This window comes from Hyposmocoma kahamanoa, unplaced genomic scaffold, assembly GCF_003589595.1.
Source record: "Hyposmocoma kahamanoa isolate Upper Pololo Valley unplaced genomic scaffold, ASM358959v1 88, whole genome shotgun sequence".
Taxonomy (NCBI): Eukaryota; Metazoa; Arthropoda; class Insecta; order Lepidoptera; family Cosmopterigidae; genus Hyposmocoma; species Hyposmocoma kahamanoa.
In genome coordinates, this window is record NW_020654466.1 from 11,359,531 (window position 1) to 11,387,398 (window position 27,868).

The 27,868-nt window shown below is 34.8% G+C and overlaps 1 protein-coding gene and 1 non-coding gene across 2 annotated transcripts in view; one reads left to right on the forward strand and one right to left on the reverse strand.

The window, feature by feature from the left end:
- The first annotated feature begins 5,406 nt into the window (after nt 1–5,406).
- LOC113235838 (matrix metalloproteinase-14-like) overlaps nt 5,407–27,868 on the forward strand; it is a 202,174-nt gene continuing 179,712 nt past the window's right edge. Inside the window, exons 1-2 of the mRNA XM_026471756.1 lie at nt 5,407–5,810; nt 9,415–10,180. Coding sequence (XP_026327541.1) covers nt 9,701–10,180 — 480 coding nt within the window. The 5' untranslated portion in view covers nt 5,407–5,810; nt 9,415–9,700. The remainder of the gene's footprint in view (nt 5,811–9,414; nt 10,181–27,868) is intronic.
- On the reverse strand, nt 16,952–17,024 carry Trnak-cuu. The gene has a single exon. It is a non-coding gene; the product is annotated as a tRNA-Lys (tRNA).

A 27,868-nucleotide genomic window follows, 5' to 3' on the forward strand; every position in this document is an offset into this window, starting at 1 on the left:
ACACACACACACACACACACACACACACACACACACACACACACACAGTACCATTGTCACCGACTTCCCTATTTAATTCGACAAACCAGCTAACTATACTCCTGTGAGTGTGTGCGTTATTTATTTATACTCCATGTTATGTCTACTACTTAAATTTAACCTATTTGTTTTTTCTTAGTGGACACAATTGCTACTTTTTTATGTTTAAATTCTTTTTACCGACTACCTTCTAAATAACATGAGGCGATCTGTTATTGGCCTTACAAACAAAAATAATTTATTTTGTTAAATATTATTTAAGAACCGCCGTTGATTGTCTGAAATAAATAAATAAAAATAAATATCCTCTGTATGCTAAATTCTTATAAATTGTAATAATAAAGCACACACTCATAGTCCCGCATTAGGGAAACCCTTGTCATTGTCACTAATTATTTTCACTAAATATTTGTCACTAATTATTACTAATAATTTTTGTCTTATTTTTTTAATAACGCACACACTCATGGACATATATAATTATGGGGATAAGGAAACCCTGAGTTGCACCCAAAAAATTACACCCAAACTCGCTAGAAAAATAAATGTAGGCCATACAAATATTTGTCCCGACGACGCGGGAATCGGACCTGGGATCTCTGCGTGACAGGCCAGCGTGGTAACCGTTCAGCCGCTGAGGCTATTGAAATTGTTCTTTGAATAGAAAGAGTAAATAGTAAGTAAAGTTAATTACCACAGAAGGTAATTCAGAAATGTATTTACTTAGATGTGAAATTTTACCGTTCATATAAAGAGCAACTAAAGTATAAACGTTTTAGAAGATTTACTTTCTTAGTCCTTGTGAAAGTTCGTCCCAGCAAGAATTGCCACCTTATCTATTTGTACACCCCGTAATGTGAGCATTACTGCGTTCCGGTTTGAAAGGGTAAACAAGGGTGCTTGTGATATTACAGACAACTGGAACTTGTCAACTTACATTTTGCGCCGGGTGAAGTGACAGCGCCCCTGAAAGCTTAGCGATTTACAGCTCAGTGCCAAGCAGTGGCACTGTGACTACTATGGACAGGTGTGTCGTTTACCACCAACGAAACATACGTCGCACACGAACGAAAAAGAAATCGATCTGGCGTTAAAAATATATAAATAGAATATAAAAGAGTAGCAGAAGTTGCTATAAACAAAATGAATCGATAAAGGTTTCATTACACTGTATACAGGAAGGTAGTACTGGTGTTGTGTATAACTGTGACATGTTCGCGGGTCTAAGTCACGTCGTCAGTCGGCGCCTATGTTGCAGCTCATGGCGGCACGTAGCAAGCCATATGTGGTTGTATTATCTTCAAATATGTATAGACGACCGGTCGGTGTCATTCGTCGCGCAGAATGCACGTTAGAAACCTCTATGATATCTGCATGGTTAACATGAAAACTTGGTAACAAATAGTCCATATCGACAAGTCAATATGAGTAGGTTATAATAGGTATGGTAATTTTTTTTTTATAATCTTATAAAGTGACGGCACGAACAAGTCGTGCACCTGATGGCCTGTCCATAACAGTTGCAGTGGCCTCAGAGCTTTAAATCGCAAAGATCTGAGGGGCAACTTCCTCTGCGTCCGACACCCTGAGACATAAGTTGACAAGTCCCATGTACCTGTAATTTCACTATCACCCTTACCCTTCAAAATCGGAACACAGTAATGCTTACATTACTGCTTGGCGGCAGAAATAGGTAAAGTGGCAGTACTTCCCTGGGCGAACTGTGCTGTGTCAGTCGCTGAGTGCCGGTCCTTACAAATATAAACGTCAAAGTCGACACGCTAAGAAGATGAAGTCATTTTCAAACTATGGGTTTTAACGGGGTAAAAATTTGAAAATAACAATTCAGTCGTCTGTAATTTTCTCTTTCATTTGATTAATTTGTTTTAATTTCCTACTAATACAGATGTTGAGTGATTCGACGAATATTTCGCGTTCTTATAATTTTTTTTTTTTTTTTTTTTATACATGACAGGCAAATGACTCCACTCCACCTGATGTTAAGTGGAAAGTGGTATCCAAACGCTAATGAAAAAAAAATGTTGAAAAAGCTGTTTATTTACACTTTGTTTTAATCTATTCAAAGTGTTGCGATTGTTTAGTTTATGTTCTGCTTTGTCAAAAAAATAATAGTATGTATTTTTAAATTGTTTTTTTTTTCTTTCAATAAAGCAGTAAAGCTGTACTAAGTCGATGTTAAAAGATGTGAATTTAATTTCAATTTTTTTCTAATATTATATATTTAAATATAAACAAGTATTAACATTATTTTATAGTCGAACTTTATTTTTGTTATGATAACTGTGTCGGTTTTTGTATTTGTTTGATACGTATAATATTTTTCTTTTCGTTACATTTAGTTATATATTATGATCCTTTTATGTTACTATTTAATTAAATATTTAATCGTGGTGTCCTAACATGGTTAAGTTGATGCTGTTTTAATCTTAAAAATACTGTGTAATACATAAGAGCCGCAAATATTTTGACTTTGAACAGAAACAGACAAAGAGATTACTTATAAGATGTACAGCGTTATAAATATATTTTTATTGTGATATGAGTGCGTATTTGACCTCCATCTCGAAAGTGACGACGAGGTCGACAATGGAGAGAGCACACCTAAATTATGCCTACTCACTCTCGCCTTGAAAAGGCCCAAATTATAGCGTCCAGGTGATATGTCTGCAGGCAAAGAATTCCACTCCATAGTCGTTCGCCATATAAATGTGGAAGCGTAACGCTTCGTGCGAATCCTTAGAATAAAATAAATTATTTTTGTTTGTAAGGGTAGAATCCTATCCTACGCCTAGTTCCTCGGAGATGGAAAGGTGAAGGCGGAATTAAATCGTGCAATTCCACCGCACACTCTCCGTCATATATTCTCTAGAATACCGAAAAGCAGGAAATTTTACGCAGTGTTAAAGGCCTTGTAGCTTCGACTAGTTAGCTCTACTAAATCCCAGTCATCTATATGAATCCAGCGTGGCCAATTGGTAATCAGCATAATCCCTTAGGTGGTAGCAGTACCCGATACACGACCGGACTAATGCTTGGTGCAGAACAGTTGGAGCAACAGTCCTTATGTGTAGAAAGGCGTCAACTTGGAAAGGATGTCAAGCATCTGGCTGCATCTTTACCCGTGACTTCAGTTTTTTGAGTTAGGAAAAAGTATAAGCGGAGAAAATGGAGTTTAATAATTATAGAGCATACTTACTGTAACTATGTTTATATGTATGTAACTATATTTCAGCACTTGTAGGTACTGTAACTAGAATTAATTTCCTAACGTTACTTCATAAATGAAATAGCTGGCGAAACTAGATATGAATTAATAAAATTAAACAACGCGTTAATTGATTAAATACGCAAAGATTACGTTAAAGATCCATAAGGAAGTAATTTAAGAACTATACTGGCAATAACACTGTTTAACGCTGTTGGAACTCTACTTACAATTGCCATAAGCAATTGCAAAACAGTCGCGTAAATGGTATAATTTTCTTTGTTGAGATCCTATTTTAGATTTGCTCCTTACGCAGATAGGCAATGACGTCTACCTGTTTATCCTGATTTAGTATGGCCCTGCGAGGCTGCTACTGCATACTCACGGTGACCTTTTTGTCTGCGTATCACATTTTTCCTATTATTTGCAGCATTTTGTAAAATTTCCTTTAGATAATAAATCTTATAAATGATAAAATCTTGCATTTTCAATTCTTTTTTCAAATAAGTTGACTTTTTCATTGAGTGATATTGATTTTAACGTGTGATATGTTTTTGTACTTCACTGTAGTTTGAGCATTCAATTGGTTCAAGAGAACATATTTTTTTTATAAAACCAAGGGGTGCGCCTGGTGGTAAGTGACACGTCTGTCCATAACATAAGATTTAAATCGCAAAGATCTGAGGGGCACTGCACCCGCCACCCTGACACATAAGTTGAAAAGTCCCAAGTGTCTGTAATTTCACCACACCTTTCAAAACCGGAACGTAGTAATGCTCATATCAAATTGCAGCTTGGCGGCAGAAATAGGTAAGGTGTATTGTATAACAACCTCTAAGTATATAAGATTTTTTATTCAGCGAAACTAAATTCGAGTTAAACATGCGTTACTATTACACATATTTGGGAATGTTTTTCCCAGTGTCCATTTGTAATTTATATTCCATTTTGCAATCATCATTAACAATGCCAGAGTGGAGAAATATCAAAAGGCGAAAGATAAAAAACCCTGTCATTGTGAATGACTTTGTTTTGTATGTATTGGTATTATTTCCTGTAATAAGTCGTTGGAAACATAATGTTGTTATCAGTCAATAAAGGCATTGCGATTACCAGGAAAGAAGGTGACTTAATAACTTGTGTAATTTTGAAAAGTTGTGACAAACAGTTTGTGAAATCATATTATATTGCAAATATTGTTTGTTAATTTTTAAAGGTAAATCAGTACTTTTGAATTTTGTTCGGAGCTAGTACAATTCAAAAATTGAACAATTCAAATTATTTGTAGATTTTAAAGTTGGCATTATGAAGAGACGCCGATTTATGACATCCTTCTTTAAATCTTGTACCATTTATTATTTATTACGTTATGTTTAAGAACAGGAAAAATAATATGAATTCATGTTGTAAAGTCAATATCTAAGGTAATAAACAAATATATATTAATATATGAACCAAAATAAGATGCTCATAACAAAAATGTATGTTTTCTGTACAATGCTTGTACCATCATAATAAAATTTTTAAAATATTCAGTCTGGTGCTTCTTTAGCTGGCAAACAATTTAACGTAAAGTGTCGAGCTACTGCCGCAAGTCTAGACAGCGAGCTGCGGCTAGAGATCCACATACGAAACCAATGCCGACAGATGAATTAGGAAACGAATTGAACCAATTTCGGCAAAATCTCTCTATGCAGCTTTCTGCAAGCGATTAACTTGTTAAAACCTTAACACAAATCTACTTTGTAAGGCTGCAGTAACACCACAATTTTCGGGAAATTTAATTATAGAAAATAATTAATAATCTTTGGTTTCCACCGCTGTATTGTTAATTAAATTAATTGCTGGCATTCGATCCACGAATTGCCGACAAATGAGTTCCCCCTATTTCACAGTGCACAAAGACCGTACAGAAGCTCTACTCAAAACAAAGGCAGCCACGCAAAAACCGAAAGAAATTTTAATCAAACGAAATTGCTCCTTGTACGCACTTCATTGTGCGTCGACCAATAATAACCCACAAAGCGCCACGCACTCATGTCCCCGCTTTTCACACAGATGACGCACACAACGAAGAGTCGGCGCATGCACTAAAGTTCACTTCACTGTTCCGTTCACCCGAAGTTTTAGTAGTTAGAGCCGTGCGTGGTCGCGTAGAACGCGTACCGAGCGTTCCGCTCATAGGCACTTACATTTTCACTTACGAAACATTTGCAAGTTCGGAAATAGTGTTTTTGTTATCTAAAAATAATAATAGTCGAGCTTTCCGTACCGGTGCTTTTGTTATACTTTCTATATATTGATTTTCCTCTAATTTCCTAACAAATTAGAGCTAACTCTTTCACTTTCGAAACCGTTTGATTAGTTTTGGTGTGGTTCTGAAAAGTTGTTAGTGCTTTCAGTGTCAGGTGTGGAACCTCACACGCTATCTCGCTCAGTAGTGTTGAAAGGAAAGGAAGATAAGACTGCACAGGGAGAGTTTGTTTGGTTTCATGATTTAATTTGCTGCAAACAACGACTGCAACGTTTGGTGAACTTAGAGAACGTAAGTTATTATGTCTTTATGGTATTTATTATCTTTTGTTATTGAAATATACTGCTACCTTTTTCTAATTATCAGTTATAGTACACTTTGCTTTCTATTTTGGATTTTTTATTTGTTGATGCCACACATTGCTCTACAGTGTATATTATAAACTAATTTCTTTGCATACATTATTAAATTGTTCGTAGTAAGAACATTATTTTCAGATGCAATATTTTTTCTTTATCTGATAGAAAGAACGTTTACATGATACATTTGTCGTAAAGATTAGTGTCGGTCATGTGGGCCGCAATTAGTCTGGCGTCGTTTATAAATAGTCCACTTAGCTATACTTGCTCTAACTTGCAGCTAAAACTATCTCTACCAGCCCTCGAAAGCAAATGAGCTAATAGCTCATATTATCATTTGACTTAGGGCACATTCATTCATTAATCATAAAAATGTTTGTCTCTACATGCATCTCTTCATAAATAGTGCTTTTGTTTTACATAAAACTATTAAATTATGATTTATTTGCCTATTTACTCTGTTAACAAAGAGGAACTAATTGATACAGAGTGTAACCAACAGGTCAGAAAATACTTCAGCTGGTGATGGTAGCGATTAAATAAAAAAGTAGTAGGTACTTGAAAAATAAATGAGTGTATATAAACAATCACATGTTTTTCGATTATATTCTATAAGGATTTTATATAACTTTACGAATTATATAAAAGCGAAACGAAACTCTACATTTATTTTTAATCGATTTCAAAAAACACACGACTGCATTTTTTTTTGTATTTTACGCGATTACTTCGACATTTGAGATTTTAAGTAATTAATAGATTCAGGCGTTACTTTGCGGAAGAATTTAAAGATTTTTTGTTTCTTGCAAGTGGGGTACCTCAGTTGTGGTCCAATTTAAAGATCATGGCCCACCAGAGTATAAAAACTATACCCACGGCGTACAGAAATGACATATGGCTAGAGTTACAAAAATATATGTGTACTTTAGAATAAGTATGTGTCGCTTTTTTGTGGGTACTAGGAATTATGGAATAAAAATTTTTTTACATAAAACATGTATGAAATACTCGTGTGTTTTGTATTTATTGTTGATCACCCACGAGCGAAGAACGATTTCGGTGTTATTCCTACTACAACTAACGGCGAAGAGTTCGTGCACGAGTGTGACGATATTTATTTTGATAGAAAGTTTGACAATTACCCAATTAGGGTTTTCATACAATCAAGTATCGCGTAACATACATACAAAAAAAAACATACAGTCGAATTGAGAACCTCCTCCTTTTTTTGAAGTCGATTAAAAATATGTTTAATTTCAAATCTTTATAGCCCTATTACATGTTAACATTGTAGAATTGCAATACTTCTTTTACATAAAACAAAAAGTGGTTTTAAATTATGCAGTTATAACCGCATAATTTAAAACCAATGTGGTTTACGCAAACATTCATTAACCGGATTAGATTATGGGCCATCTTTGAAGAAAATATTACTCCTCTAAGGGTGGCAAATTGGGTCATGAATCCGGTTTATTGGATTTCACCCACTTTCCGTTAACTGGCAAATAGATGAAATTCCGTAAACTTTTGAGGTCGATATTCCTTTACGGAAATAGTGATTGGTTTGAGCTGTCATTGAGCTCTTATGTCTAATATGCGTTTGACGTATTAGGTTTTTACCACAATAGAAATATTATGAATCTTAGTAAATACTTTAAGAATTATTTCCTTTTAATTTACGCAGGCAATATGTATAAATTTTACTCGGTTTTTTACATTTTTTCCTACTCATGGTTCTTGATCCAGGTTAGGTTATTTTTTTATAATACCAAGTGACGAAACAAACAAGTCGTGCGTCTGGTGGTAAGTGACATGCCTATCCATAACAGTTACAGTGCCACTCAGAGTTTCAAATCGTAAAGATCTTAGACTTAACCTAAGTTGAGAAGTCACGTGTAGGTACCTGTAATTTCACCAGCGCTTACCCTTCCAAACCGAGAATTTTGTTTTATTTCGTGTAGCGAAAATATCCCAGAAAAAATATCCCATGGTCTAGGGAACTTTCAAAACCCAAACGCTAATCACAACCATTTAGTAGATAAAAAATGCAATTTTCTTGTTTATTTTCTATCATATCATAAGCAATCTTTGGTTTAAGGACTCAGAAAAAATATATAACACGCAAATGTGAAATAGAAGTACGGAAAGGGACAGGTATGGGTTCATGATAAACATTAATACGACGTTGTAATAAATATTACACACAATTGAAGCTCTATCTTATAATTATCTGGCTCTGCTTACAGTGTACAGTTGATTGCGCTTATTATGTACAAGATTTATGTAAAGTATGTATATTATCTACAAAAGGAATATTTTTAAATCGTTGTTTTGTAATGAAAATATAACATAGAAAGTTTCCGAACGTATTATATATAACACCGTATATAGGAAGAGATACGACGGTGTGGTGACTGATTTCGCCGTAGAAGAACTAATAGATACAACAAGCAGAAACACCAGTAGATGACTGTGTATTTACATAAGCTACAATACCTATGTAAAGATATAAATCTACACTTAAAAAATTACATATTCTATTATACTATACCCAATCACTCTACCGTTCGCCACTGCACGTGCGTTTATGGCCTTATAAGTGTCTCAATACACTGAATTGAATTTATATTAAATGCACTACGCAGCAAGTCTTGAAACATTTAAATCAAAGTCACCAAGTTAAATTTAACACTTTGTTATCAAAGCCGTTTTGTAAATGATGTCAAGTGTTCGTATGCTTCTTGTAGGAACTTACTTATCAAAGGTGTTCTGTGTTCCATGTTATCTATCACTCTTTGCTGTCGTTACTTGTTTACTATATATGCTTCTTTAGTAAATTACTTTATGATATTTTGTACTTTTACTTTGAACGTTCTATTATTTAATTTAGGTATGTGATCGAATTGCAAAATGATGCAGTTTAGTGCGATTTATTTTTATTTTATTTTGTTCAGGAAGTATTTTGTCACATTTCTTTTTTTTATTCATATATCAGAATGGAAAAAATATTAGATTTTATTATTGTACGAATCTTATTTTGGAATTGCTTACATTAATAGAAATATACGCCTTCAATTTTAAGAAGTAACTATTTGCGTTTCATCAAATAAATTGATTAGTGCTTCTGATGTTTATATTTGGTATTTACCTGCTAATGTAAATTATTAAATGTATGTTTTAAAATGACTGAATTTATAAAATTTGCAAGTATTTTTAATTGAGACAGCGCCAAAAATAATTATAATTAAGTTTTATTGCCACCAGTAAACGCTAAGATCAACAGTTTATTACAGATACAAGTATTGATTAAAATGTAATAGAATTTAAGAATACCCTTGCTTTATTATATTATCTCTCTCTTTCTCCGTATTTGTTTCTTGTTGTTGTGTCTTTATTTACAGCTGTGAGTATAGTGAGCTCCAGTCAAAATTGCTGTCTAATTATTCAATAAAATTTTATTTGAGTAATTAAAACTTACCTGTCTACTCGCTTACCTGTTGCCGCATTCGTTCTGACTGTCTTTTGTTTTGTTGCAGATATCGCTCCGTTATCTTGTGTACAACATCAAGAACATTGTAGAGAACAAATTGTGACGGAGCGCCGCCCACGACGAGGACGATAACACTGCATCCCGTCCACAGCGCGCAGAGAAATTAATCTAGCACACGGTTTGCAGGAAACATGTTGATAAACGGCGCTGCATAAACTGTACCCCTAGCCCTGTTTCACAAAATTCGGTGTTGGCGCCCTGACATGCCCAGCTGACACCGGTACAAGCAAACTAGCAACAGCTATATACCTCGCTGTGAACGACCAAACCAAATGGCACTAACACACTCAATTTACCAACAATACACTGCTGATGTAACTCACAGAAATATGGCAAGTCATTCCAGAAATAATATAGACAAAATTCACGAACTGATCGATTTAGATAGATATAAGTTACCGAATAAGGAAAATAAGAAACGCCAAATAGAATTCGAAAGCCGATGCTCTCTCGCAATAGGAGGGTCCGAACTATGCGAATTGCATAAAGACGAAAACGTATACGGAAACGAATCGATTATCAAAATGAGAGTAGAGGTTGACTTTTATGGTGGCACAAGACAGAGCGCCGATTTTAAATTCCAATATGTGCGGGATGTGCAGAAGTGGATAGAAATGACCGGCAGGACAATAGGTGTACGCGTACGCATGGTTGCCGTGATAGGATTGCTCTTGGCCATGCTGACAACGACATATGCTGCGCCGGCCGCGAGGTTGCAACACACGCGCTCCTCGAGTCAGGATGATTCTGTTGTAAGTTGTTTTATTTAGTTACCTGTTGAGCTACTTAAAAACCTTCAACACCGTACATTTCCACATAATCTCTAAAGCTAAATCTGTTTTGACAGTCTAAGCTCTGTTTTCTTTAATAAATAAATATGGGTAGCACAATTTATATGCAGTATCTTCTTCACACCCTGTCTCACGCATACTAAGTAGCACTCGGGATGTCTTCGCTGCTGCAGATTTTTGTCTCGTCTGAACATCGCCGGAAACTTACTTTACGTTACTTACGTACTTACGTACGTTACGTTACTTATTATAACTTTAGTTTAGGTTAGTTATTCAGAATAGATAGCTGTTTTATACACATACTGTACAATATGCATATTCTCAGAATAGAAATGGGTTTATCTTTCCAAAGCATATCTCGCGTTCTAGAATCCAATCATTACTTTTCTTCATCGTTTTGTAGGGAACGATATTTGCCGGGCGTTTGACCGCCTCAGCGGAATTAGAAACGTGAGATTATGAGCAAATACAGGATATTACTTTCTTCGACAATAATGCTATGAATACCTCCCCCTTTTCCCAGGAATGTTTGATTCTAGGGGTTGTTATTCACTGGTGGATTAACCAGTTTTAGACGTAATTCTATGAGTGCAAATAATACTGGGACGAAAAGCTGGCGTGTCGTATTAGATTACTGGCAGCGACAGACGGACGAACCGTTTCTGTGAGATTAATGGGCTAAGTGACGAGTGGGAGGCTCCTTCTCCAGTGAAGGAGGAAGACACTGTAATTTACTTCGTAGATCGTTACAATTCGTGAAAAGCCCAACTACTAATACTATCCATTCCGAAATGGAGAGGGAAATTACTTCTTTATTTGTATTTTAGTAGTAACTATTATTGTGTTTATTTAAAAAAAAATTGATGTACGAATATGCAATAAAAAAATATGTAGTAAACGAAAGTTTTTTTTACTGTTGCGTAGGTAACGAAATTACGTGTCCATACTTAAGCGTTTTTAAGTTGATTGGATGTACGTATATTCAAGTTCAATAAACAAGTAACGATTACGAGACAAATCTTACCCATAGACGGGATTAGTGGAATCAGATTTGAACCCGATTTAATTACAGTTTAAACACGGCGTGACTGCGATGGTTAGCAGCTTCCTGCGCTCGCGCAACTAGGTCGTGTTTGTGTTATACTTTAGTTATGTAAGTGATAAATGTTCCTCGCGCAATACTAAAGCCGTTTTAGACCTGACTCATAATTTTAACCCATTTTTCTTCATCTTGTTGAGAGAAGAAAGAAGGTAAAATGTTTATAAGGAAAATATACATACTTTTACCCAGTTAATATATACTTTAGGTTAAGCTTAATATTTCTTGCATCATGAAAAGAAATTTGAAAATAAATTCTTGCATCGAAAATTCTTGACAGTGCATATTAAATTTATTGAGTAAATTTTCTTTTCAACGGATTTTGAAGTCTCAAATGTAGGAATTTATAACAGTCTGGTGTTAGCTTTATGCATACCAAATCACTTGTGGAAGCACATTTTTCCTAGACAGGTCATGTCTTGTATATTTAAAATTCAATGAAACCAGAATTGTATATAATAGAGGAATGTGCAACTCTACATATAGAAATTTCGAATTGAATTCGAAACATTCTTGAAACGGCTTTAAATAAATCTCGAATTTCCATTAGAGAGAAAAATCGAGCTATCCTTGTACACTCAGTTGCACGATTTAAATGTAGCTATTAGTATGTTGAAATAGGTTGTAGGTGTCTGTTGGATTAGCCCACAGCTGCAAGTGTACATTTCCTTAACTCCTACGGCAATGAAGTTAGTAAATGTCGTTTTAAATGAAGAATTTTGTCTTTAATCGAAATACCAGACTGTAACCTGGCTTTTACTTTTCTTGGTCCTGTCGTACATCTTTTTTTATTCTTATTTTTTATTCTCTTTTGGCTTTCGAGTAGTTGCGAAAAATATGTATATTGGTTATAAGAATTGGTGTTTTTGACTCTTTCCAGTTAAATAAACATCATATCAATATCTAAGTTAAACGACTATATTGTGCGGGTTCACAGGATGATTTTACAAATTTCACGGCCGACCACCACCGACAGCCACACACCGGCCCCGCCCTTACATATTAATAATTAAAATGACATCGTATCGCCGCACAACGACTCAGCCTATTTTGCGTAGTGCATTGATAGGGACGAGCTCGGCCCTAGGTATGCTTATGGGCCTTAGGAAGCCGCCTTTGCACATAGCAAATTCGGTATTGTTTATAACATTTAAACCTATACTCGTACTCGTGAACGGTAAATGGAACCAGAAACTTCACCAGAAAATCAAGCAAGATGCTTTTATTAAAATTAATAAGTACATCTAAAATAAGATTGCCAACAAACTTAACACAAAAATGAAATTTAAATGTGACATGATTAATATTTATAAAGTTTTAAACAACATAAAAAAATATTTTCATCTTGCAGCGATAGGAATCCCTTTAGACATTCAATCAATCGCCTTAAATACATAATCTTCCGATTAATGTAACGTCTTTGGCATTTTCTCGTTGCACAGTACCTTCAGGTACCAATAGTTGACACTAGTTACGTCCTAGTGTTTGACACCTCAATATGCGACTAGCAAGCATTGGGTTAGTAAAACAGTCTTTGACACCTATGTCAAATACTACTCAAACTACCCACTGAAACTTGTCACTAACAGAGAAATCCAAATATACGTTCCTTCCGTCCTTACCAAATGGTCGAAATTAAGTTCTAAAAAATATTCTTTTGTACGTGTGCATTACATGGGTGCCAACTACAATTAAACGTTGAAATTTTGCACCAGTGTTTGACATGCCTCTAAAATAAAATATACAAACGATATACATCGATAAATACACACAAAATAAATTGTTTGTACAATTACCTAATAGTTTTAATAAACACTTATCGATAATTAACAAAATTCCGACTAATACCTAAATGTACTCAAACTACTCAAAGTCTTAACAGTTTTTATAGAATGCGCCCAAACCAATACACTTTCAACTCAGATCACGTGTTCGCGTCACTTGTCAGTGTCATACATTGGGAGAGTGTCAAAGATTGGTAATTTACCTTAAAGAATTCGTTTTATTCTGAATGAGCAGATTTTACTGCATCCGATTTTATTGCATTTTTATGATACTAAGTGACGGTACGTACAAGTCGTGCGCCTGGTTGTAAACGACACGCCTGTCCATAGCAGTTGCAGTGCCACTCAGAGATTTAAATGGCAAATATACGTTCGTCACCCGGAGACATCGAGTATATAAACACAAATAGAGACGAAATAAGGGCCATCCATCACTGGCAACTTGTCAGGCAAATGGGCCTCATATCACTTTTAAATATCAACTCTCGTTTACACTGAAATCATAAATTAGAAAGCTGAAATAGTACAGCGCCAACAACTGACCTGTGTGTACGTCTCCGTATATTACAAAAGTATTCTGTATTTATTGTAATAAATATTGTATTTACTGTATTTATTGTAATATCTCTAACTATGGGAGACTGTTCCCTTCGGTGGTGTGCGAAAAACAGCAAAACATCTAATTATAAAACAAACGGAACCACATTTCATCGGTAATTAAATATTAAATATGTAATTTTTCAATTTTCGTCCTTTATAGCAAAGCTCAAGTTAAACTGGTCGAGTTGAAGTGAAAAAATTAACGACACCCGTCAATTGTTCCGAATTCGGACTGGCCAATGGAGCGCAGTTATCGTCGTAATGATTTGGCAGAATAGTTTTCAAAGAAATTAATTGACATTTCGTCTCTATGTCTGGTTATATACTCGATGCACTCAGATATACATAAGTTGCCAAGTCCCACGTGCTTGTAATATCACCAGCAACCTTACCGTTCGAAACCGGAACACAATAATGCTCGCATTACTGCTTTGCGGTAGATATAGGTAAGGTGACGATAGTACTAGACGAACTCTTTGACAAGTAGCTCTTGTCTGTACTACTACTAATTATAAACTAGCATAACTCTATATACTTAGTTGTAAAATACCATTAAGATTAAAATTTGCGTAAACGTTTACGTTGCTTTTATTGATTTCATTTCTGAATTTACAAACTTCAAAATGCTCCCTTATACAGCTTCAAAAATGTCTTAAACAAAATATAACTTAGCCTCTTTTTCCTTTTATCCGTGGATATTATTTCAAGTGAATGTTGCACCCCAGACAGGTTACGAAGTGTTTACTAACCAATTCAAGTCATCTGCAAACGCGAATGTCGTATCTGTTCGGTCATTAAATACTCATTACAAATTGATGAGTAACTTTTCTAAAGTTTTGAAACTGTTGAGATGATTTAGTGAATAGAACCGCGACTATACGACCTACCATTATACGTAATAAATAATTCTTTGATCTTTAGTCAGTTTCATTATGATTACATTTGTGATGGCATTTTTTTTTGTTCTTCAACCACATTGTTTGCATTCTATCTAAGTTTTTTGTATTATGAATATGAAGTTGGTTAAAAGGGCTAAAATGCAGTGCTACATAGGTGTTATTATTTCAGGAAACTTAATGTGAGGGATCTGTGAAAATAAAGTTATTATTATCTATGTATTGAGATAAACTTGGTTATTCTTAACACTAACTGCACTATTTGTATTTGACCGTAAGACTGCTCTAATTTTGAAAACATAAAAAACCATAGAAAAAGTAATTGAAAATTATGGAAAATTTAAGCTTTCTTTTTGGTAATATACATTACATTGGAGGTGCCTGAAAGTCTGGCAGTACCAGTGAGCGTCGCATTCCCCCTAGGCAAAGACAGAGTGCAGTGGAGAAGATTGATTGGTATGGAACGCGAAGTCAATTCCTTAACATTAGGGTTAAAGGTTGGGTCAACATTATTGAATCGACTACCGTATTTTATATTATTGCACAAATATACATGACTCAACATTATTTTTGTTGATAAAAATGGATGTTATTTTAAAACAGCTTTAACGAAAATCCCTATATTATTCATCTCATCACGGCTACGGGGCTTCTCGCCTATGGAATAAATTTCAATATCAGAACAACGTAATTACAATAAGTAACTTGATCAGTAAATTTTCGCCCTTTATTATTTTTATTAATTTTATTAACCGATTTTAAAAAAAGGAGGAGGTTCGCAATTCGACTGTATGTTTTTTTTTGTATGTATGTTACGCGATAACTCCGGTATTTGTGAACCGATTTTCATGATTCTTTTTTGTTGGAGAGGGTGCTTCCACTGTGGTCCCGTTTCATTTGAAGAAAATCATCCACTTCTAAGGGTGGCTGTTCACGCATGAAGATTCATTTTTATAAATAGCGCCTAAATTATATTATAAGGAGCAATTATTTTAATGGTTGATTTTGCTATTCTCCAACTCAAGGCGTTTTTCTCTCTCAATATACTTTGAGTAGTGAGAACCGATTTTTATTATCTCCTGTGTCAAGACCCGTATAGTGGCGAACTAGGGGATGAATCCGGGTTTGCGCACTTTCCGGGAAACAATTTCAATAAAACTTGGTAATTATATGTAATTCCACGATTTTTGAGGTCAGTTTTTTTAGTACTCTGTACTGAGATTATTTTATAACGTTTTAAGTAGTAAAACTTTGTTATTATTATCGTAGACAGAGGCATGAATATGAGAAATACAAGAGATAAAATTCTCTAGCACCAGGTTCTTGAATAATACAGCGCAAAGTAGCCTGTATCCATAGTTCCACCCGTATACTTATTCATGTATATACATGAACATCAACATGTCTATTCGTCCGTTCGCTGACATGTCGTATCTGAAACAAAGACTGTCTGGATCGTTAGTTAGAATACAGAAAACTTCCATTACAGCGATCTTGCATTTGACCGTTTTGTTAATGCGTATACAACAGAACCACGGCGTAAGGTACATTTTTATTGTTTTTCATTTCTCAGATTTTTAAAAATGAGGTACAGGGCGTCACACGGCTGCACATAAAAATGAAGGAAGAAAATAATCTTTATGGTTGAGGTTTTCGATCAATGTAGTAAAAACACAGGTTTTTTTTCACATTTGGCGGGTTCGATTCCCGGTTCAGATGTCGTGTGGCACAGATGTTAGATGTCCTGTATATAAAAAAAGTAGTAAGTATAGTCCTATAAAGCTGTTACATAACGTGGCCGTTATATTCACTCTGTAACGTATTGATTTCAATTTAAATATCAAATTTTGGAGTTAATAAGTTCACTTATCGTTTACATGTACCTAATTACTGTATAATTTTTACTCAGGAGATTAAGTATTTTATTTCGAAAACAAAAACGTTTCATAACACCTTTAACGATGTTACCAAAGTAACCTTCACGAAACAGTGACAACCCTTTGACAGATAAATGTTGTGAAAAATACAGGCAATTTGTATTGTCTCAGAGTCGCTTTTGTATTTTTGTAACTTATTGACTATGTAAAGTATTGTACTCTCCTTTTTTATCTACATATACGTTAGTACCTCATAAGAATAGAGGTAAACAGAAATACACTGCTGTAGCAAGTAAAGAAGATGAAAATAAATACAGAGAAATTCTAAGGTATAATCTTTAGTAGTAGGTTTCATAAATAAAGTTGTTGTAGAAAAAAATATGCTTCATAAATTATTATGAGTTTATAAACTATAACAAAGTATTTAAAAAGCTTCGTGTTTTAATTTACTTCCGTAACAAACAAAACACACCATACGCCCAACGTGGGGCTCGAACCCACGACCCTGAGATTAAGAGTCTCATGCTCTACCGACTGAGCTAGCCGGGCGCTGGTATCTTGTGTAAAATTAGTACACACATTCCTCTGGTATATAACTCTGCTCTCAGAACGAAAAAAGGCACAACTATGTGCCTTTTTTCGTTACGAGGGCAGAAATGACAATCTATATTTGTATTCTTATTATACCAAATCAGCAACTGTCTTTTAAAATAATTAAATTTAAAAGATGTTTGTAGTTACAGTTCAATAAATTATTACGGATATAATGTATAAGTTAATATTTTATGTTAATCAACGTTTAGCAACCAGACAATGGCACTGGGAACATCATTATCAGAATGCTAGTACAAAATAGTAATCGAAACCGGAGTTGGAGGTCAGCAGTTGACCTAGATTATAGCTGTGTCTTTGGATGGGCAGCATCTACCAATCAAGGGCGAGGTGGCATTATGCCATGCGCTTTCACTTGCTGATTAATTTTGTATAGAAATAAGAACATAAAGACCACATAATAGTCGCACACACATCGTATTTCATTTATTTGAGGACTTATTTGGACAACTCATATTACATCTCATGATTGGAAATGATTCTCACCTTAAAAATACAGACTTTTAAAGTTATAATTATAATTCTAGTAGGTACACGTACTAAATTTATCCCACTATTAAAATTCTTTGTTGAAAATTGTACCTCACTTCATTTACGTCGCGGTAATTGTAATTAAAAAAAAATAGTTCTAGGTATAGCTTGTTTTGTCTAAAAGGGGGCATTTATTATCCTGCATTGCAGTCCGACTTGCCGTCCGCCGTGTAATGTAAGATTATGAAAGTTATCGCAGTGTACAAGCCATCCTGCAATACTGCAATGCGTCCTAAGAGACTCCATATACTGATAGTGTGTGAGCAGTCTCCTGCCGGGTAGCGAGCTGCCATGCAGGGAATGAATGTCCCTACAGTTTTAGGGCGCCTTCAAATTAGACGCTGGTAGAAGCGATCAATGGCGCGACAGCCGCGCGTCTGTAGCACTTCAGTAAATTTTTATTTCATTACGTAATTATTGTGACTGCAAAAGTGGCGCGTGTCACGACAGTAGCCCTACAACTATGCTTCTAAATATTGTATGAAACTTAGTACTGGCGCGGCTGCACTCCTATATCTGGCGCCACTGCAGCGCTTCTATGATCGTCTAATTCGAAGGCGCCCTTAATATACAAGTTTACTTAACGCCTTCCCTAAAACGGTCTATTCATTACCTGCATGGCAATCTGCCGCGCAGACAGGAGACCGCTTACACACTATCCTGCGTATGGCCCACATATGGAGTCTCGCAGGACGCGTTGCAGGATGGCTTGCACACTGCGACTACATTCATAATCCTGCATTACGCGGCGGACTGGAATGCAGGATAATGAATGCCCCCTTTAGAAAGTTTTAAGTCCGCTTCGTTGAGGCGGAAGCCATTCTGGTAGCTAATTCCACCTAAGAATAAAATAGCAATCCAAAGGAAAAACGCTGCCAAATTATTCTTTTGTATTTTATACATTTTAGGACATTATTTTTGTTTATGACCAATTATTAATGACCAATAGTATATGTGCCTTTCATAACGGCACGTAATTCTGCCGTATTTTTGTAGGATCATTTTACATGTTATTTTGGAAACAGTATTTCCCATAATTGGTATCATTTTATTATTATCAACATTAGACTCTAATATCGTGAGTGCTGTCGTGTCATGTTTTGATATAGCTATAAAAGAGAATAATTATACCATTTTTGTGGTGTTACGCTAGCGAGGTTTGTCTATGTTTGACAAGGTAGTTGAGTAGTCTCGTAATTTGCTAGTATAAACTGTTTAAAATTAATAAGGATATTTACTTTTATGGTTTTGCTAACCCCATCATTATTAAAGAATTGATGTGACAACCCTTTCCTTTGAATATTCCTTCCTAAATTCCTTCGAGTACAATTGGGTTGAAGGAATTTTTCTTTTCCCTCAACCCAATTGGACTCCAACTATTGATTTTTTGTGTCAATCATTTTCATTAATTGCCTCCGGTGCCGAACGGTTACCATGCTCGACTGCCACGCCGAACCCCCGGGTTCATTTTCCGAGCCTGGAGAAATATTTGCATGGCCTTCATTTATTTCTCTCGTGAGTTTGGGTGCATTTTGTGGTGAGTGTGTCCATGGCGCCCGCGATAGAGGGTTTCCCTAGTGCGAGGCTATGAGTGTGGGTGTAAAATATATATATATATATATATATATATATATATATATATATATATATATTAACATTTTCTGAAGTAGAGAATTACAACTATATTACCAATGTCATTAACAACACAGATGCACTGTTAGGACCCAGATAAAGCAGTAATTTTATGTAATTAACTACCCTTCCTTTTGAAACATGTTAATTTACAAAGACTAGGGCTTGTTTATAATTAACTATGTTGGAAGTGAAGTTAATTTAGCATTTGCATATTAAAATTAGGCCGGAATGGCCGAGCGTGCTAATTCGCACCAGAGAAGCCGGTAATTATGGCAGAGTTTGAAAATTACGTTTTGTGACAATGTCATTTGCATCATGGTGATGGCCGTTGAGCCTAGTGATTGGAATGAGATGATAATTTATGACAATCGACGGCAATATTGAGTACTGCTGCCATATTGATTAATTTATCAATTTACGATTTTATTTGTGATGTGTGCAATATAACAGTAAAAGTGATTGATTCCAGGTGACACAAGTAAAAAATTATAAATTTCTATTTATTAATTAACTTTTAATTTCTTGTAAGTTTTGTAGATTTCCATTGAATGTCGTATATTGACCTTCTTTTTCTCATCGTTTCGATGACATACACTATTATCATCACCAACAACCCATTCGTACGTCTCACTGCTGGGCACAAGTCTCCTCTCAGGCGAGAGTTTACGCCATAGTCCGCCACTCTGGCCCAAAGCGGGTTGCGGAATTCAAGCGATATCCGAGGGTTGTGAACCTTCGTCGACGTATAAGTTTCATCACATTGTTTTCCTTTACCGAAAATTCATGGCAAATTACAAATTAAATTTAGTACATAAATTCTGAGAAACTCATAGGTCAATCCATTAGGCTACCGTGGCAAATATAATACTATTGTATAAATATAATAAAATTGGATAATGTTCAAGCGCGCGGTGTTAGGGCACGGGCACGTTGTGAGCTGGGCCATCGCACCACACAACAATCGAAACTCCCCTCCAGGGGAAATTGTCCTTACTCGGTCTAACCTGAGTCCAAACCCTATTTAAAGATATCCAGATCAACCATGGCAATTCGTGTCCAGAAGAAAAGTATTGTAATACCTAGTATTAAAATAACCGAAAAACGATAAAATACGATTATCGTTTATCTTTTTTGTATGAATTGTTTTATTTAATTGACATGTCTATTTTTTGTAATCTCATGTGTGATTTTAGCTATTCAAAAATGCTTGTGGGTCAAGCTACAAAACTTAAATATAAAATGAAAATGAAAAAAAACAAAAAAAATGAAACTTTAAAAAAAAATGAAAAAAAAACTAAAAAAAAAATTAAAAAAAAAGACGAAACTAAAATGAAACTTTATTATTATTAGTGTACATTTTGTATCTAACCAGCAAACTGTCTTATTATTTTCAAGTGACACTACTAATAAGGTTTTTTAATGATATATAGTTATTAATGAAAACTTCAGCATCTGTGTGTCGCTAAATTAATACCAGCTGTGTACATTTCACCGAATTCTGCAGTGACCTGAAACGAAATAAATTTATGCCCATTACTCATGTGTTGATAACTTGATGATAACAACTTTGCAAACAATTTGTAATCCCTCTTTCCATGAATCGTGCCCACATCATATTTTAAAATAATTCTTTTTGAAAAAAAAAACAAATTAAATAAAAAAAGTAATATAAGTTGTAACTGTAGGTAGGAAAGACACTGTGAGCTTTCTGAGGGCACAGGCAGATAATCTTTATTTCTAAAGTAATTCAACGAAGAAAATTCAAATTTTAAAAAGTTACTTTACAAGAATTTAATTTACATTTAATTGTCGTTTTTGCGTAACTTTATTTTTACGCCCTTGTAAATTGTAATTTATTTTGACATTAATAATGTTACCTCAATTTCTGCAAATATCTATTTATGGTAGTGCATTGTAACTGAGGGTCGGTATGTGCGGACCGGAAACGTCTCGGGAGTTTATTTTAGACACCGACAGAGATAGGAGGCACACGCTATTTACAAATCAGTATATTAGAGGGAGATAAATAAACAATATGATGTTCAACTTCGAAGAGTTAATTTTGGGAACTGTATAAATTAATGGTAATTAAGGCTTATGGTGTAATGTTGGTTCGTGCTTGACCTAATAATTGTTATTTGATGAAGTTCGAGTAACATTAAATTGGAATAAAGTTGATTTTACTATTTCATGATTTGGATGTGGTTTACATGTCTTTTAGTACCTAAACATAAATTATGCTAATTTACTATAATAATTTCAAAAACTGATTTTATTATTTGTTATGACAAAGTTTGCTATAAATTGTTATGGCATTTAATCGACCCGTAACTTGAAGTTTATATTTCAAGAATTTAGTCTTTTTACGTTGATTTTAATACTGACTTGAAAGTAATTGATTTAATTTATTAGATGACTATTACCAACGTTCAATGTTACTTATGATATCTAGTTCTACGTTTAAATAGGCTCTTCTTCTTAGTGATAGTGATATCATTAAAATGCGTATGCAGAACTATAATATTAAAATACACAATTATATGATGAACATGTACAAAACACATGTAATCAAGTATGACAACACGCCAACCGAATTTCGAAAATCAATATTCATCGCTTGTAGCCCATTATGTCGCAGGTGAGGTTTGTCTCCGGATACGGTTCCGGTGACTCGGCTTTTACTATCTTTAGCAGGTATAACAATACAGCATAGTCGTCTTAGGATAGTGCCCAATATTTAGTAGCAGCAGAGCTCCTTGTGAAAGAGTTCGTCCAGGTAACCACTGCCACCTTGCCTATTTCCACTGCCAAGCAGTAATGTCAGCGTTACTGTGTTCCGGTTTTGAAGGGCAAGGCGCTGGTGAAATTACAAGCACATGCGACTTGTCAACTTATATCTCAGGGTGACAGTCGCAGTGACAGAGCCCCTCAGATCTTTGCGATTTAAATCTTTGAGAGACGGAACTCGGAACTGTTATGGACGGGGGTGTAGCTTACCGTCAGGCTCGCGACTTGTTCATCCCGTCACTTGATATTTTAAAAAAAATTGAAAAATTTTAGCTCTAAATAAAAATAATATTCGAAATAAACATTTTTTCATAAAATAAAATCTTTCTGATTAAAATTTCATGTAAACTTTCGTATTCGTAAATATGTCTACTGCATTTTGTTGCATCTTGTATATCACACTTGTAACAAAGCGATCCATCTTTTGTTCTGACTTCATTGCGTATATACTATGCGTCATAGTACTTGTGACCCAACGGTACGCAGCAATGTAAATTAAAGCAATTTCTTCTAACGCCTATACCTTTAAAAGAAAATAATATATGCGTTGTGGCCTGCATCCGCTCGTCGATTGCGCTGTCAATTCAAACAAATCGCACCTCTAACCCATTACGATAAGAATGTTAGTTAAAAAGGTGCACATAACAATACCGCTTCTCTCCATTGTTATTCCAAATACGTTAACAGTTTTATTTTTAGATTTTTTTTTTATATTTGTGCCTCCTGCTCGAGTTCAGATTGACCTACATAATTATTTTTGGTTGTAGTTTTGTTTTTAATTTATTTATATTGCTACGACTGGAAAGAACAAGTTTGTGGACATGCATTATGAAATCTTTGCGAGTAATTCTTGATGACTAATAGAACGAAACTCCTACCGAGTTGTGTTGTGGGTTTTATCATGTCTTATAATTGTCTACAATGTATTGTGATTGTTAATGCTAACCCGTCTGTCACGATTTTAGTAAAACATTCCTTTTTTAGAGCGGTCTATCTAGCAGTTAACCAATTGTCAGCGGTTAACGGGGTTCGAAGAGATTAATACTTAATAAAATTAATTGTAGTCACAAAATGCTACCGCTATCGCTAGCAATGTCGTGCCATGTGTTCGTATCAGAGACTTTTCCAAACATTTCGAATGTTAATCTCAAAAACTCACAAACAAAATTGTTTTCTCAATGATGTTTCTTCGTGTTTATTTAGTTGTCTTACTATTATATTCAGTCAAAAATTAAAGACAGACATAACTGTGAATCACTATGGATAATCGGATATGTAAGGGATAATTATCGTGATAATTATCAAAGCAAACCAATATCTTGATAACTTCGAACCCTGGCGATTAATATTGAATTAAAAACTAGAAATATTGTGATAAATAGTCCACAAAACACTCTCCGATTGCTTGCCAAACTGGACTACGTTGGTACAGAGAACATTATCACCACTTCCTAATATACTCTTTAACTTAATAAAAAGTTATTATTGTATGAAAGTTGTAGTACATCTAACTACATTTAGGTGGTGGAGAGCCTAGAGATTCGTAACAGTGTTTCCTAGTGCAAACACCAGCTATCTCAAAGGAATCTTTTAATATTTAGTTATTGTTGTACTTTTGTACTTTACCTTTGTGGAGAATAATAAATATTTTTGTATTTGTATTAACTTTATATAAATAACTAAATAAAATAATTCAAAGTTGCGATGAACAGGCATTTCTTAAATAAACGCGTACCATCATCGAACAATCATCACTTGGCATTAGGCGAAATTGTGTCCAGGCGTGTGTCTATTTTATACAAAAAAAAACACATTTTATTATCAATAGTTCTTACTGAGTGATTTCTTCAAGAAGCAACTACATAGATTAAGTTATAAGGTCTAAAATAGAAAATGTATACGAACTAATACGTTCTTTTTTTTGTTATGGCAAGAATAAACGAAGAAATAACAACAAATATTACTAGGATTGAAACTACTTCTTGGAGCTAAATTACGAACATTTTTTTTTTCAAACGAACCAACGTTTCGAGCCCTACGGTACAGGTCCTACGGTAACGGCTAACTGAGATGGTAAAAAATCGTAATTTTTATTTTTTTTTATATCAGGTAGCCGTGGCCCAAACATTTAGTTGAATATACGCGATTAAGATCCGAAAAAAATAGTTTCATTTCCAATACCAATCGCGTAAACCTAACTCTAATTATTATAATAAGCCTATTTTGTCCCCTGCTGGAAAAAGGCTTAACTCCTCTTTTTCCATTGGTAACGGTTTTTGGCTGCATCTGACCAGTTCTTTAAAAAGGAGCCCAAATCATGCCACCATCACCAACGAGGTCGTCCACGTCTCCATTTTGAGAAACAAACAAAGAAATAAACCGTATACATATTTTTTATTTCGCGTGCGAGCCAAACTAATTCTTTTAAGTAGAAGACTGGCACATGTCGGGCTTCTAAGAATTTTAATGCCCTAACTGATTGGTTGCCTAGACTTATTTTTTGTGAGAATAGTACAGTCAACAATATATTTTTGACATTATGGACTGTATTTTTAGATGATTACAATAACTTTATGAAAAGCGATGCCTGCGACTTTGTCCTCTCTTAGTTCTATAAACAGGCGGAACTATGCAGAAAACTTGTTTGATTCTATAACATAACACCCGCATTCCTTTAGAGGGGTTGTTTAAGAAAAACTTTCGTATAGTTGTTTACTTTATATTCATACCACATCGCGTCTTTCTTTAGCATCCACTCAAATTGCACAATCTATAAAGGGAATCCCATAGCCTCAACCGACATGCATGAAATTTTTAGCGTATAAAGTATAATTCTACGTACAACATTTGATTTGCGGCCTGAGGAAATCCAGGTTAAAGGTCAACATGTTAAGTCTATGAGAAAAAATATTCAAATGTAAAATTTTATGCCCGAACTTTGAATACAAAAAACAAATGAAAGATTTCTACGCTTCGGCAGGAAATACTTATTTATGCCTAGTGTATATAGAACAAGGTAAAGGTAGAATGAGCAATTCAAACAATCCTTTATTTTAATTAAATGGTTGTTGTATGGAGTTCTTAGGTTTTTGCCATTGTTACACATAGGAAAACGAAACTATTTTTTGGGATCTAAAAAGCGTATATTTGTTTTTTCCAACAAACCAACATTTCGGGCCATTTACAGGCCCCAGGTCAGGCGGCCGTGACTATGGGATCTGTTATAGATTTAGATTCGAAAAATGTATCATTTCCTATAAAAATGATTTGGTTTAAATTGACCTGACTTCAATGGATTTATACATAAATGTTCCTGTACGAGTATGTTCTCAAATGTATGTTATAGTATTTAATTTGTAAGTCTTTCCAACTTTTTTCATTTCTTCAAACATCGAAGCGTACAATCAATTTATTGTCATTTTAGTCTTTTACACCAAAGTTCAATGTCTCCCTAACTGTAATAAACTATTTCATACTATAAGTGACATTCGTCCATATGCCATTAATCATCGTATTCGTGTTTTTATGTCACATGACAAACCCTCAGGTCGATGTAAATCAGCTCAACATAAAGTATTGTAAGCATGTTCGTGCTATTTAGTAATTTTTTATCTCAATTCCATTACAATGTATATCAGTCGCTTCAGGAACATTTCTCGGAAAAAAGAGAATTTTTCAAGAATGGCGAACTTAGTGAGCACGCGATTTCAAATCAGAATGATATAGTACGTGGACCCGTCGATGCCTGCCATGTAAAGAAATTGTGGTAGTCCGCTTTTTATTTTTTATGACACCAACTGATGGGACGAACAAGCCACACGCCTATTCATAATAGTGCCACTGTCGCTCAGAGCTTTAAGTCGCAAAGATCTGATGATGCCACTGAGACATAGATTTGACAAGTCCCATGTGCCTATAATTTCTTCAGCAGCCTTACTCTTGACAACCAAAATGCAGCAACGCTCACATTACTACTTGACGGCAGAAATAAGTAAGGTGGCTGCCTTCCCAGTTAGTTTACTTCACAAAACAGAAACTACACATGAAAACACGCCATGCGTAATTGTCACTTTCTCTTAAAGGCTTGAGAAGAACCGTCTGAACTATAAAACAAAACCAATTTCCCAATTAGGCAAGATAAATTATATGATAAAGTACATAGAGCAAGTTGCTGTGCAAACCACCGGGCGTTCACACCAGCTTTCATAAATAAACTCCAACGCAACTCAATAATGCAGTGAATATAATGCATCGTGACGGCTCCCGGCGCGGCGCGTGCGCACGTCTATCTCTAAGTTTAGAGAGGGCACACGGAGCGGAAGGGGATACCTGATCCACAGAGTATAACTTCAAGTAAGCCAACTTTAAAATCAGAAGCTGTGCTTATGCCAGCTATACATTATGTCGTTAGATGCGTCAGCCGTATTGTAAAAATCCCACGGAAACCTTGTATGAAGCAAAAGTTAAAGATTATGTATTTGTAATCTATTTTAAATGTTACTATCGTCAATCACCGTGCCCTTGCCACAAAGGTGTACTCAGAGTCAAACAATCCGTTTTTACGCACCAGAAGCTAACAGTACTGTTGAGCGACAATTGTTGAGACAGCAAAATATATTTTATTGATATACTGTAATACTACTCTATTACCAGTGCTATAAATGTAATGGGTCACTTTCCCTGCTCTCAAGAGTTGTGCCCTGTGCCCGGGATCAGCTGATGCGGTGAAAAAGAGAGCAGTGATTGAAAACTCTGTAATCTCATTGTAAACTACTTGTTTCGATGTACATAGACACACTTACCTGAATATAGTATGTTTACTTTATTTGAGATACATATATTCTATCTCAACAACAGGGTAACCGCGTATTCCGATTGGCAAAAAGCACGGTGGCATTGATAATTGTATCTTTCTGGTTCAACGTTGCCGTTTAAACCACTTTTTCTCTTTATTATCTGTTAAACTTTTGAGAGTTTTTTGAATTGCAATATTTATTTGAATTTAATTTATCATCAATCAACATCATATCGTCCGCATTTTATAGAAAGAGCGTAATCGACAACGATTGTTTTAAAATATTTACGTCCTGTTCGAATTCCATTTTGATTTAAATAAAGTATAAATTTCAAAAGAGGATGTAAATATTCGTTATTGGGAGCACGTTTTAGGTTTTAACGACTGTTAATGCTCCACTGAAAAATCTACGAAATGTCGCATATTTATTTTTCTACAAATCACCGACGATATGTGTTTGACAATCAATAATAATAAAATTGTAAAACTAGAACATTGCAGACATTATGAAATTAAATGTATATAGTGCAGTCAAATATTGTGTATACATTTGACTGCACTATGTATAATTATATAATTTCACGACAACAACACTGACATAACTACATAATGCTTTTAAAAATAATTTATATTATGGGTTAAAGTATGAAATTGCCGTTTTATTGCAATAGGTTCTTTGAATTTTCATAGAATCTTCATGGTTTGAGGTTTTCGAATGAAACTTTTTTCAAATGGTTTCTGTGTTTTTTTTTTTTAATTTGAAACATTTGAATATCGACTTTCAATTGTTTTTGTTATTCAATTTAGACAAGAAAGATGGATACTGCGAAAATTCGAGTGATTTTTGAATACGAGTTCCGACGCGGAACTAACGCGGCAGAAACAGCCCGCAATATCAATGCTGCGTTTGGAGAGGGGTCTACTAACGAACGCACCGTGCGATTTTGGTTTAAACGCTTTCGTGATGGAAATTTCGACTTAAAGAACGAGCCACGAGGAAGACCGCCCACACAGGTGAATAACGATGAATTAA